The sequence below is a fragment of the Galeopterus variegatus genome, unplaced genomic scaffold (assembly GCF_000696425.1).
Source record: "Galeopterus variegatus unplaced genomic scaffold, G_variegatus-3.0.2 Scaffold3027, whole genome shotgun sequence".
Taxonomy (NCBI): Eukaryota; Metazoa; Chordata; class Mammalia; order Dermoptera; family Cynocephalidae; genus Galeopterus; species Galeopterus variegatus.
In genome coordinates this window covers 332,784-347,605 of record NW_007729138.1, presented here as the reverse complement: position 1 = coordinate 347,605, position 14,822 = coordinate 332,784, and the positions used below count along the sequence as shown (strand labels likewise).

The window sequence follows — 14,822 nt, the reverse complement described above, 5'->3', positions numbered from 1 at the left end:
ACAAACCCATAAATAAAAAAGTATTACTATTCATGGGACTAAGAGTCAACATTAGGTTTTATGCTCCAGCTACTGTAGACTTAGAAACTGGTATGTGTGCATGTGTGTGTGTGTGTGTGTGTGTGTGTGTGTGTACCTGTAGATAGTATATTATTGTCCCATTTCTCCATGCACTTCATTTTTCTTATAACATTTTTTCACACCTGATTTAATGTGATTCCCATCAATTTTGTTTACTAATTCAATGACTTGTCCAATGAGTCCAATGTTATGTCTCATGCTTGCTAGTGATAAAGGCTATTTCACTAATGATAGCTGAGCTAAAACAACCCAAGAATATTGTATAAGTTTTGGAACCTGAATTGTAAATCTGTATCTATAATTTCTCAAGTTTTTAGAAAAAAAACAAAAACTATATATTTTCAATTATGAAAATAAACCTTGTTTTCTTTTTCAGATGAGTAATTTAAAGAATCATAGAAAATTATTTGTATATATGTTTCAGAGGAGAATAACTTATAAAATTTATATTTATATTTTATAGTTTTCTAGATATTACTGAAGAATATTATTTGTAAAATAGTGCCTAGTTTTTGTTTGCTTCTTTTTTAAAAAAAAACCTCTGAGAGTTAAAACTAAACTATATCATAAATATAAATTATAAACTCCATAATTTAAAGTTTTAACTTATAATTTAAATACTTGAAGTAGAAAGGTTTAAGCAGTTCAGTCTATTGGAAAGATTAAAAAGTCCTCTAGACTCAACTGTTCACTTCACGAATGATCATAACAGGAAGGAAACTAGCTATTGATCTCATGTTTTCCACCGAAGGTGCAAATTGAGGCAGAACCAAAATGTAATGTTGCTATTTTTTTCTTAAACTCAGCATTAAAATTACATTGAAATTCAATCATTTTTATCAAATACATTTAATAATGCAACCCATAAAAATTCAGAAGAATAGTCAATTTAAAAGCTTTTCATGTGCTCCAAGCAATTGCATGCATGTCTTGGGTATGATCCAAAATCGTCAAGGCTTAAGAAGCTTAACTTCACATTTAATCATGTCTCTTGTATATCAGGAGTGAGTTGGAGAAATATCACCAGCAGTCTTAGAAATCTCCCAATTAAAAATCCTTTTTAAGTGTGGATAGAGTTGGCAGATTTATGAATTTGCTTCACATATGGATTTTCTCATTTAGAACAGCTTTTACCACATATCCTAGATGATATTCAATGATTGCTATTAATAGGTAAAACACTATATAGTTCATTTAGTCTAGATAGCTTATTTTGTTGTTATTTCTATGGTATTTCTAATGATGTAATTGAAAGTAGCACCTTAGAGAGCTAAATTCATTTCTAAAATAGTAATAAATGCATGTCAATATATTCATTTGTTTGGGGGTCTTCTAACAACTAATTTTAAGTGTTGAATTTAAGCACTTCAAGTGATAAATTTCATTTAGGCAAATTATTAATTTTAAGTACATAAGAAAAATACAAAGTCCTCATATTAAAACCCATAATATCAGGGATTTTAAAAATAATAATTCTAAAAAGTTTTAAGAGATCAGCACAGATTAAGTCCAACTGCAATATCACAATACATGAAAGATTCTAAATGATAACTTTGGAGAGGTAAAAATTAAAATGTACCTTCTCAATTATACAATAAATATTAGGTTATGATATATACAGTTGTATTAATGTTCATGATATATTTTATTACAACGAAAATAGAAATGACAGAAAGCAGAACAGCACATCTATTTACAAGCATTGACTGTGGAATCATTGTGTGTAAAAGTTACCGACTATTGTAATAAGGTCCCTAATAATACCTACTGTACAGGGTTCTTGCACTATTATAAACATCACATTATACAGGACTAAAAGTCTAGTTACTCAAAATGGTAATTAACAAGATCATTTCACTTCCAGCATTTTATATAAACTAGTATTTACTATGTTATTTTCTTTCTGAAGTTTCACCCATTTCATCAAATGTGTTACCTTATGTCAGAATAATGAATAGCCAACAGATGGTGCTTATTATATGCTAGCACTGCTCTAAGTGCAACCTACATATGCTCGTTTAATCTCCATTTGTGTGAAATCTGTATCATTACCATTATCCCCATTACATAGATGAAGAAACAGGCAAGATAAGAAAATGCTCAAGGGCATACAGATAGTATGTGGTACATCCAAGATTCAACCCAGGCTTGATGGTTCCAGTATCTGTGCACTAAACCACTACATTTCACGGCATATAGAAATCAAAGAGGCTGCATCATAGAACTATAAATAACTTGAGAGAAAACAGGTGAAATGCAGTGTGAATGAAGTTTCACCTAAATAGTATTACATAGTGGTCAAGAGTGTGGGCTGTGGTGTAATATAACGTGTCTAAATTCCACCTGTGCCGCTTTTGCCAGTGGCAACTCAGATTTGTAACTTAATCTTGTTTAGTTTCAGCTTCCGTATCTATTATAATGGAATAGCATGGTGCCTGACTAGCGCTGCAAAGACTAAGGTCCTTCATGTCTGTGTGATATGTTTAGCATAGTGCCTAGCACATTACGAGTTCTCATAAATGTTGAATATAATCCAAAAACAAGAGCCTTAATAATTTATTCCTTCATAACTTATTTATATTATGATTATTCATCCCAAAACAACAAGGGCCTTCATGAGAACTTTGTGCTCAGGCTTCCTTCCTTAAGAGAAAAGAATACAGAAAAAGAGAGGTCAACAAATTGTCTACCTAGTGACTGGTCCCAGTCTTATGAGTCAAATGAGTCAAAGGACAATTAAAGAGGTCACAGAGAGCTGAAAAAACCACCCCAAAGGCAGTTCACAAACAGACTGCTGCTTTTGCCTCTTCGGGGATGCAAGCATAGTCTTCTCCAATTCCTGTATGTCTCTTCTGTTCCTTTAGTTCACCAGTTCTCACGGGTGGTCATCGATCTACAATTAGGCCCATAGCATTGTACAACAATCTGTACAATGTCTGCAAACAAACATCCAGCAGACAGGATTTAATATTGAAACTGAATCCATCACCAAAGCAGATAGCAAAGTATTCAGTATATTGTGTCTACTATAACTGTATCCTAAATTACCACCATCTTTGCTAATGATTAAACAAATTACATTGTAAGAAAGTGTGTGTGGATATATTGATGCCTTTCACTGGTCAAGTTTTAATGATTTCAAAAGCAGTCATTAGCGGAGAAAGAGAACACAAAGAATGATGACACAGTCTTCCTCCAAGCTGCCAGCCTGAACAGATGAAGCCTTCATGGCAGATAAATTCCACAAATAAACAGGAACACCGCATGAAGTCTGGAAGTTCCTGCTGATGTTGGTGTCAAATTTCGACACATAGCAACTCTACTGACTCCTGATCTCTCTCCATTTGGTGTTTTCTTTTTTTTCAGGCCATCAAACCTTCTTTTGGACCAAAGCAATGTCGACATCACTACCTTCCGCACAAGTGACTGGCTTAATGGTGTCCGGACAGCACGCTGCAAGGAAATCTTCACGGGTGTGGAGTATAGTTCCTGTGACACCATAGCCAAGATTTCCACAGAGTAAGAAAAACATTTTATTAAGAAGAATGAATGATTCTTCTGAACTTTCTACTGGATTAGTGTGTCATAATCAGTCACCGGAGAATAAAAGATTAGATGTCAAAAAGGAATGTGCAGTATAATTAATAGAAGTACAAGTGCCTAACAAATAAATAAGTTTATAATTTATGGTATAACACTACAATCAGAAACATATAAAACTAAAAAAGGACCTACAGAAAGGGTTTATTACTACTAAAGAGGAGAGCTTGTTCTCAGAAAATAAACTCACTCTAGTCTATTTAACATGTGTTAGCATTCCTATTTAAAGCAGAACATAGTGTTTATTGAATAAACTTTTGACCCAATTGACAATATACTTTGAGTTTCTATGGTAATTATTTTGATTAGACACAGTCTTAAGATATATTTGTGTATTTAAATATTTTTATAAATTCATACTGTAGTAATATAAGCAGTTGGGGTTATGATATACAAGACACCTGCTTTAGAGCACAGAAGCATAGAAAAGAACATACACAAAACTGAACAATTCCACATCATTGCCAGATTTTCAAAACCAAAATTATGCAAATGTTTATTCTCCATAAAATATCAACACTCAGAGCTCTTAGATAATGAAACACTATATGAAAGTGGATGAGGCAGAACACTGTTAATAAGATTAACTGCTAGTTCACAATTTTAATATAGTCAGCCATTGTAATCTGTGAATGTGATAAGAAAGCTATTTGCTTAGAAAAGGTGAAATGGAAGCATTTGTTATAGTTAGTTCCAAGTTAACACAAGATTATTTGTGTCAACAATACAGTGTTGCATATTAAACACTTTTTTGGCTGGTTAGAATATTTTCACTTATTATTATTATTATTTGAATGTTCTGTGAATATATATTCAAGATGAAAGCTGATTTTTCATGAGACTTGGCTCTTTCAGGTTTGTCCTTCATGCTGAGCCAGATGGTCTTAGATGTCTCCGTATTTCACTTTCCACAATGTCCTTTCTCCTCAATTCAGGGACAATGTAGGATAATCTATGGCCTTAAAAAACCTTGAAAATATATTTTTTTTCTTTGAGTCTCTGCGGGACCCTATAATGCTTGTCCCTAGCTTATATGACAAAAATGAGAACGTATACATCTTTAATACACTAATAATTTTGGTAGGTCCGGGGCACCATTTCACCTTAAATGCTATAAAATATTTAACTAGCTGTTTTATCTTTCCTTTTGCAGTCTTGGGCTTATTGTTTGAATTTGATTGCTTTCAATCTCTATTTTCTTTGTGCCATCCAGATCCAGACTCAATTTAGAAGTGATTTGCTTGACCAAATAACTCCAGAGATTCTCCTAGCATAGATACAGATACCTAAGATGGCTATTGAATTTATTTTTCTATATAGACTTTCAAGTCATAGGAAAAGGTCAATAGAGTTTCATTTAAGTATTTAGTTGACACGGAGGCTGCTCAAGTCATCTAATTTTCAAATGAAAACCAGAAAATATGCAGTTTTATTCAATAAACATATTTTTAAAATATTTTTCATAGCTTAAGATGGACTTAGGAAGTTTAAAGTGAGAAAGAAATAGAGAAAGGTAAAAGCCACAGTGTCTGTGGCTATAGAAACTGGAGAGAGAATTAAGTGTGTGGAAAGAATATTAAGTAGATTAATTGCTACATGTCATTATCTTGCACCCTTGGGTGCCATTTTCAAAGTGTCATCACCTATTACTTTGCCTTTGAAGTACCAGATAACACATTAACCTCTGGTCTCAATATTGAGCTGCTCTTTAGTCTTGAACTTTTCTGCAACTCTTTAAATAGGATTGTCAAAATGAAATGAGCACAATGGGAGTGTTATGGAGACTGCAGCAGCTGGTGTTGAGAACTATTTTGGACATGCCAGGGTGGTGGGTAGAAGAAATTTTGGCAGGAGCAGAGAGAGTAGAGAGGAGGTTCATAAAAACCCCAGCTAAGGGTTAACCCAAAAGAATAATTACTTTAATTTTCTTTTCCAAATTTCAGTATAATCCTTTCCATTAAGTATAAACAATATTATATATCTGTTTGCTTATATTGGATTCCCAGACACAGAATCTGGGATGGTTTTGTGCAGAAGATTTTTTGAGAAATAATAATGAGGAATGTCCCGAATTGGCCTGTGAACTCTCAGCTTCTGACTTTTTTTCCAGCTACTTGGGGATGAATGCTTCAGTTCAGAAGGGAAGATCAGGGCCAAGTATCATGGCATGTATTACTCAGACACTATGCTTTCATTTCTCAAAGATCTGAGGAAATTAGCATATTACATTGGAACATTTTTCTGCTTTCCAAGACTATCGTTTTATTATTTAAGTTTGTAAAGAACAGGAAAAGAAAGAGACAGAAAACAATCAGTGAGTTCATGAAAAATATGATGTAGAATTGGAAGAAGGATGAAAGAAGAAATACAAAAAGAGTGAGGATGTATTGATTTGTACACCTGTAATTGTATCTTTCCTGTTTTCTGTCTGGATTCATAACCTGACTTTGTTATAGTTTGGGGAGGAGTGGGAAAATGTGTGTTCTTCATTTTAAAGATAGATTCATGGTACATAAAGAATCAAAATTTCATAATGCACATTCTCAAGAGCAAAGATGAAATAAATAGTATATGTTATTCTAAGTGAAGGCTTTCTTTATCCACAGTTAACGCTAAGAGTGACAAGCCTAATATTACCACACTTTTCCACTAGCCTTCCTTGCAAAGAGAAGGCAACTGAAGAGTGTAGTCTGAGAGGATCCCAGGCAAGATACAAGCTTTCCATAGAAAATGTATCAGCCCTTTGCATCAGCAGGTCATCAGGAACTTCATTCCCAGCCCAGATGATAGGAATGCAGTATAGACTTGGTTAATTTCATGCAGCTGATGCTTAAATAACATGTACATGTATGGCTGCACACCAAGTGCCACACAACTTAAAGGCTAAAACAACAACAGTTTTATTACACATCAGCGTTGTTGGTTATGAATTTGGGCAGAGCTCAGATGGGTGATTCTTTGTGCTTTAGTGTTGATGCTGATTGAAGCATTCAGCTGACAAATGGTTTGATCTGTTCTGGAGGTCTGGAGAGGCTTTCATTCAGATGTCTGCCTTGGTGCAGTGGCTACACAGCTGGTTTTAGCTGGGATTGTAGAACAACATGTTTATACATGAGCTCTCCAATGTTGTAGTCTCAGAGTAGCCAGACTTCTTATATGGAAGCTCTGGAGTGCCAGAGAGGATGTCTCAAGAGACAAGATGTGGTAGCTGGCAATTTCTTCAGACCTGAGTGCAAAAACTGATACAATGCCACTTCTGACTTTCTCTGTTAGTCAAAGCAGTCCCTAACAGGCCCAAGTTCAAAGAAAGGGGATAAAGCTCCACAAAGAATGTGTGAACATCTGTATTTGTTTCCTAGGGCTGCCATAACAAATTATCACAAATTTATTGGTTTAAACAACAGAAGTTTATTATTGTACAATTCTGGAGGCTAGAAGTCTAAAATCACGATGTTGGAAGAAACACTCCTACTCCAAAGTCTCTAGGAGTGAATATTTCCTTGTCTTTTCCAGCTTCTGGTGGATCCTGGTGTTCTTTGGCTTGTGGCAACATAACTCCAATCTCTGCCTCCATTTTTCTGTAGCCTTCTTCTCTGTGTTGCTGTGTATTATTTTCTTTTATAAGGAAACTCTTAGTGAACATACAGTATCCACCTTAATCCAGTATGATATCATCTCAATCCTTGCCTTAATTGTATCCACAAAGACCCTGTTTCTAAATAGTTGCATTGTAAGGTTCCAGGTGAACAGAAATTTTGAGAGGACACTATTCAACCCACTGCATCATTTATATTCTTCTGCAAGTCAGAGATGGAATAGTCAGGACTTAACACATGGATAATGCAGAAGTCATAAAAATTAGGTCCACAGTACTGGAATATATCATTGTGCAGGTTTTTTTAAAATTGAAATTCTCCTACTTATATACCATCCAGGAAATTGTGATTCTCATTAGATATTTTCTCACTTTTTACAGTGACATGAAAAAGGTTGGTGTCACCGTGGTTGGACCACAGAAGAAGATCATCAGTAGTATTAAAGCTGTAGAAACACAATCAAAGAATGGTCCAGTTCCAGTGTAAAGTACCACTTCTGGAAGGAAGTGGTTGCAGTGGAAGATGGAGCATCCCTCTGGAGACAGATGATAATGCTGGCGATACCGGTGGAAGTTGCAAGTCCAATAAGACACTCAGATATGAGTACAAATGCCTTAACGTGGAATTGAAAAACTCTTTATTTTCTCCTATCATTTAGTAGATGGGTGGGTGGGTGTATTTTGTTTTATAATTGCTTTTTTCAACATTAGTTGATGGATTAAATTAAAATTCTTCAGCGCGAAATGGTGAAGAGCTGTCATAGAGCCATTGATCACAAACTATCATAAAAACAAAACAAGTGGAATAACAATATGGACATGGTGGCTTTGTTTACAAATAGCCACAAAAGATAAGACTTGTGATATTTTTATACAAAGAAGAAATCTGTAACAGGTATTTTGTTTCTTTAAAGGCTGACAAATGGTTTGTCAAACAAAATAGAGGAATTTATACCTCAAACTATCTGGCCATATTTACTACCTTGTCATTGTATTATTCTCTTTTATCTGTTTAAAACACATAGAGATGAAGTTTGTAGTTGTTTTAAGTAATACATTTTTTAATTATTAGCTTCCTTAAGTGTATCATGTAAAAAAAAGTCCTAATTTTTGAAAAAAGTACATATTTATTTTCTTTTGATTTTTTTTTATATTTATGCCTTGATGATTTAATTTGGATTTGTTAAAGCCAAGTGCCAAATGCTCTCTCAAATTGTCAGCAGCAGGAAGCATGTTTAACTAGACACAGAGAACAATGGGTTTCCTTCCAGATTTTTTGAACCATCCACTTAAATGTATTTTAAAAAAATGAAATCTTCTCCATGTTCATACACTAATCAAATCTCTCATAGTCTGAATTATCCCATCTATTTTTGGCTCTCTGTTTAGTATAAACTATATACTCCTGATTCAATGTAATATACTGGCTCGTATGTAATGGATTTTCATCCAAATGACGTTTACCTTTCCTGCTCTGGTGCTTAGAGACCATCAACCCCCTCCATTGGTGAAGGAGCCATGCTAGAGTTTCTGAGGATAGCTATATTCGAAAGATTTGGAATCCTATTTAAATTGCTGCATTAATTGGCCACACAGCCTATAGGCCAGTGCATGAGTCAAAAAATCACTCTCTCTGGGAGTCACTTAATATTTTTGCTTAAACTAGCTCAGCTGTTCATAAGAAATGATTATGACTAAACTACTCATCTGCATCACTGGGGTTTTGGTCAATTAATTAAATATTGTGATGATGTATACCAGGTATTATTATCTTTAAGAGTCTTCCACTTTAATGCACCTGTTATAATTTTGGTATTTAACTTAGAAGCATAGAACTTCTTTGAATTTACTAAACATATCACTTTTGAAATAGCTAGTCATCTAGTAAATGCCTCAAAATCTGTAGGCGGTGCAGAGATGTCTCATTGCAGGAACTAAGACTTACTTACTATTACATAAAGGCCAATTATGAGCATGTTCATCAGTATTTGAAAGAATGTACCTGATGGAAATCTAGCTACTAATATATTCTGAAGCAACATTTTAGCCCTATCTATACTCTTTCTAATGCTGATATGATTATGTCATGGGTATAAGTAATGTATATGTCACAAGAATAGAATGGATCAAACAGTGCTGCAAAGTTGATGTTCTTATGCAAAATGGAACACTGATAAAATACAGCTTACAATCCCAGATAAAAATTCACAAGTGCTATCTGTTGTAAGTTTAGGGTAATAAAGCTTAGATTGTGTTCTTTCAGATATGAAATTGTTTCCCAAATTTTGATGATATTTCTTAGAGTTAAATCATGCTACTAGAATTCTGTATTGGATAGTATAATAGCATGAACTCTTTAAAAAGCTATGAGTGATTATGAAATTAATCACAAATTTTACTTAAGCCTGCTAGAAGTGGATAGAAACATTTTTTAATCAAATAACTTGTTTTGGAATATTAGAGTGAGATTCAAATCTGGCTTCAATCTCATTTTTTTTCCAGACTAACTCTTACATTAGATACTATTCTGAGCATACTCAACAAAAATCTGTGCATTTCATAAACTAACAGAAGTTGAGGATTGTTGACTCTATTTCACTTATTTTGGCCGTGGTTTCCATGTGAAAGTAGAAGTTACAAACACAGTTTGTTGCTCTTCATTTTTCTTGATATTTTTCTACCTGATCTCTTCTAAATTTACATTACACAACTCTCACTCTGTACATATGTAAACATAAGTGTACGATTCTTAACTGTGGAGTAGAGGTACTAGAATGCTTATGGCCATCTCTTTGTACATGAATTTCATTGACTTTCAATAAACATGAAACCACAGCTCTTTTACAATACTACGTACCATATTATCTGTTTTGTATGTTAAATTTGATTTACATGTATTATTTATTTTTGGTAACTCAGTTTATGCTGTGCTAAGTATCAATTAAGCAATGTATAAATGTTATATGATTGGCAATATGTGTTTACTTTAAACTTATCTTTTCAAAATATTACTCATTTAGTTTATGTTGTACAATGTAGATGGCCTCTTACTAATGTAAAATGATTTGTAGTGGAAACATTTATATTTTTATAATAAACATAATGAAAATATTTTTACAGATTGGAATACAGAAGTGGTCTTTGAAGGTTTTTTAAAAGATATAAAAGTATGTCCTTATTTAAACAGCAAAACTATGAAATTTATATGTCACCAAAAAAATGTGCTTCTGGGTTTTTTTTTCTGTGTTAGTGAGGAATGATTCGTGTTATGTAATCCACATTTGGGGGGGGGGTACAAATTTCATTATCAAAAGTTAGAAAAATAATCAATAAGTATTATCTTCAAAATTAGTAAACTCGACTGTATTAGGTAGGTCTCTTGATTACAAGTGATGAAATTCAAATAAATTAGCTTAAGGAAAAAAAGAAAATTTTAGCTCATTTGACTGAAAATTCTGAGAGATCAGGCACAGATGGAATGAGGAGTTAAAGACATCAGGTTAAGTGTCTCATTCTATGTCTTCTTCCCTTGACCCTATTTTTCTTCCAACTGTGCTGATTTGCAAGCCATTATCTTTTCACAAGGTGAAAATACATCTCTAGTTAATATAATCCTGCACTGCAATTCCTGTGAAATAATTACTGTTTCTCAATTGTTCACTCCGAAATTGTGTGACCTTGCTTGGGTCACAAGCCCTATCACTTTGGACCAGGGGATGGATTACATTGTAAGCAAGTACTCAGTCTTGTGCTTGCCCTGGTGACAGTGAGAGGGGTTCTGTGGAAGTGATGCTCTGCAGGGATTAGAGGTGTCAGAGTAGTTCATGTCCAGAGGAAAATCCGAGCATTGACAAAAGAAGAAAGGCATGTTGGACAGGCAAAATAAAACAAATAAAAATAAAAAATAAACAACTAAAACTGCAAACCACATGCTAAAACACACTTGATACTTTGTATAAACTTCGTCCTTTGTCATTTGCACACCACTTAAAGAAAATGATTACACATAAAAATAAAAAAGTGAACTCACAATATAGGCAAAGTATCATCAAAATTCCCATAGACATGGAAGTGGTTAGAGAGACCAGAAAACAGGTCAGACTGACTTTGACTTGAAGGAGACCCAGAAACCAATAATGCTGAGTGGAGTAGAGAAGAACTGGTAAGCAGGAGATGAGCTAAGTAAAAGGGCAGAGGGAAAGAAGAATATATTTTTCCATTCATAAATCTGTAGTAAGCACTACGATAAGCTGGGTGTTTTGCTATTACCATTTACAATTTACCTCATTAAATCTTTTCTTTTTTTTCAAAATTGAAACATAATTGGTTTTAGGTATTTGTGGGCTACAGAGTTGAATATCAATAACTGTGCACTATGCGCTGCTCAAGTCAGGATAATTGGTAAATTCAACATTACAAAATGCAATCATTCTTTGTGTCTATTAGCCAATTTCTCACTAACCCCCCTGCCCTCCTTTCCCACCTCTAGTAACCTCAGTTCCATTCTCTCCTTTGAAAGTTCAATGTATTTTTTGTGATTGTTGTAGCTTTCTTTTTTATTTATTTGCTCATTTTTTAGCTCCCACTTATGTGTGAAGATATGTGGCATTTCTCTTTCAGCCTGAAATAATTTACTTAACATAATTTTCTCCAAGCTCATGCATGTTGCTGCAAATGGCAGAATTTCATTCTTCTTTATGGCTGGGTAGTATTCCATTGTGTATATATAAAGCATTTTCCTTATCCAGTTGTCCAGTGATGGACATTTAGGATGATTCCAACTCTTGGTTATCATAAATATACCTACAATAAACATGGGAGTGCAGGTAATCCTTTGACATGATGATTTCCATTCCTTTAGGTATATACCCAGAAATGGGATTGCTGGATTATATGGCAGTTCTATCTGTCATTTGAGAAACCTTCATACTGTTTCCCATAATGGCTGTACTAATTTACAGTCCCACCAACAGTGTAAGAGTGTTCCCCTTACTCTGCATCCTCGCCAGCATTTGTTATTCTGTCTTTTTTATAATAACCAGTCTAACTGGGGTGAGACGATATCTCAGATTGTTTTTTAATTATATTTCCCTGATGCTTAGTGATATTGAACATTTCTTCATGTGTCTATTAGCCAATTTTTCTGTCTTCCTTTGAGAAATTTCTATTCAGCTCCTTTGCCCATTTTTTAATCAGGTTACTTGTTTTTCACTAAGTTGTTTGAATTTGTTGTATATTCTGGATATTAATCACTTGTCATATGCATAATTTTTAAATACTTTATCCTACTCAGTAAGTTTTCTTTCCATTCTTTTGATTGTTTGCTGTGCAGAAGCTTTTTACTTTGATATAATCATATTTGTTTATTTTTTCTTTTGTTGCCCATGCTTTTGGGATCTTATTCATAATGTCTTTGCCCAGTTCTACATCCTGAAGTATTTCTGTTATGTTTTCTTTTAGGAGTTTTATAGTTTCAGGTTTCATATTTAAGTCTTTAATCTATTCTCAGTGGATTTTAGTATATGGCAAGTACAGTTCTAATTTCATTCTTTTACACATGGATGTCCAGTATTCCTGCACCATTTGTTGGGGAGGCTGTCCTTTCCCCAATGTATGTTCTTGTCAAAGATCAGTTGGCTGTAAGTACATGGATTGATTTCTGGGTTGTCTATTCTGTTCCATTGATCCGTATGTCTATTTTTATCCCAGTACCATGCTGTTTTGATTACTGTAGCTTTGCAGTATAATTCAAAGTCAAGTAGCATAATGACTCTGGCTTAACATTTTTTGCTCAGAATTGTTTTGTCTATTTGGAGTTGTTTGTTGTTGGATATGAATGTTAGGATTGCTTTTTCTATTTCTGTGAAAAATCTCACTGGTATTTTGATGGGAATTGCATTGAATCTGTAGATCACTTGGGTAGTCTGGACATTTTCACAATGTTAATTTTTCCAATCCATGAGCATGGAATGACCTTCCTTATTTTTGTGTCTTTAAGTTCTTTCAGCAGTGATTTTTAGTTCTTGAAGAGATCTTTAACCTCATTAACTAAATTTATTCTTAGTTATTTTATTTTTTTGGCAACTATTGTAAATGGGTTTTCTTACTTGATTTCTTCTTCTACTAGTTCATTGTTGGAATATAAATACACTACTCATTTTTGTGTGTTGATTTTCTATACTGCAACTTTACTGAATTTGTTTATCAGCTTTAGGAGTTTTTTTGGTAGAGTCTTTAGGTTTTTCTATATATTGGTTTTTCTGTGTGTATATACATACATGTGTGTGTCATCTGTAATAGGGACAATTTGACTTTATCTTTTCCATTTTGCATGACCTTTATTCCTTTCTCTTGCCTGATTGCTCTGGCTAATACTTCCAGTATTATGTTAAATATGAGTGGTGAGAATGGGCCTCCTTGTTTTGTTCTTATTCTTAAAGGAAAGGCTCTCAGCTTTTTCCCATTCAAGATGATATTGGTAGTGGATTTGTCATATGTCTTTTACTGTGTTGAGATATTTTTTCTATATCTAATTTGATAAGAATCTTTATCATAAATGCATGTTGAATTTTGCAAAATGTTATTTCTGCTTTTATTGAGATAATCATATGATTTTTGGTTTTAGTCCTTGATTTTGTTGATGTGGTGTATAACATTTATTCACTGTATATGGTGAATCATCCTTGCATCCTTAGGATGGATCCCATTTGATCATGATGCATAATCTTTTTGATATGCTGCTGCATTCTGTTTGCTTATATTTTATTGAGGATTTTTACATCTGTTTACCAAAGATATTGACCTATAGTTTTCTTTTTTGTTGTATCTTTGTCTGATTTTGGTATCAGGGTGATCCTGGCCTCATAAAATGAGTTCGAATGAATGGTCTCTGTTTCAGTTTTTTGGAATGGGTTGAAGAAAATTAGTATTACTTCCTCTTTAAAGGTATGCTAGAATTTAGTAGTGAAGCCATTCAGTCCTTGGCCTTTCTTTGTTGGGAGACTGTTAATTACTGCTTCAATCTCATTACTTGCTCTTTGTTTGTTCAGGTTTTTTATTTCTTTTTGGTTCAGTCTTGATAGTTTGTATGTGTCCAGAAATTTATCCATTTCCTCCAGGTTGTCAAATTTTTTGACATACAATTGTTCATAATAGTCTCTGATGATTTTTTGTATTTCTGTGGTATTGATTATAATATCTACTTTTTCATTTCTGATTTTTGTTATTTGAGTCTTCCTTCTTTTTTTTTAGTTAGTCCAGCTAATGGTTTGTCTTTTTGTTTATATTCCTCCCCCCCAAAAAATAACTTTTTGTTTCATTGATCTTTTGTATAATTTCTTTGGTCTCTATTTCATTTACCTCTGTTTTGATCTCAAGTATTTCTTCAAGTCTACTAATTTGGGGATTGGATTGTTCTTGTTTTTCTAGTTCTTTGAGGTGTAATGTTAGGCTGTTTATTTGAAGTCTTTCTATTCTTTTGATATAAGCATTTGTTGCAATAAACTTCCCTCTTTGTACTGCTTTTGCAGTATCCCACAGGTTTTGG

The 14,822-nt window shown here is 33.6% G+C and overlaps 1 protein-coding gene across 1 annotated transcript in view; it reads left to right on the top strand.

Moving 5' to 3' along the window:
* LOC103599602 (ephrin type-A receptor 3-like) overlaps positions 1 to 10,403 on the top strand; it is a 54,417-nt gene extending 44,014 nt beyond the window's left edge. The window contains exons 6-7 of the mRNA XM_008583754.1: positions 3,448 to 3,600; positions 7,658 to 10,403. Coding sequence (XP_008581976.1) covers positions 3,448 to 3,600; positions 7,658 to 7,763 — 259 coding nt within the window. The 3' untranslated portion in view covers positions 7,764 to 10,403. The remainder of the gene's footprint in view (positions 1 to 3,447; positions 3,601 to 7,657) is intronic.
* Positions 10,404 to 14,822: the final 4,419 nt, after the last annotated feature.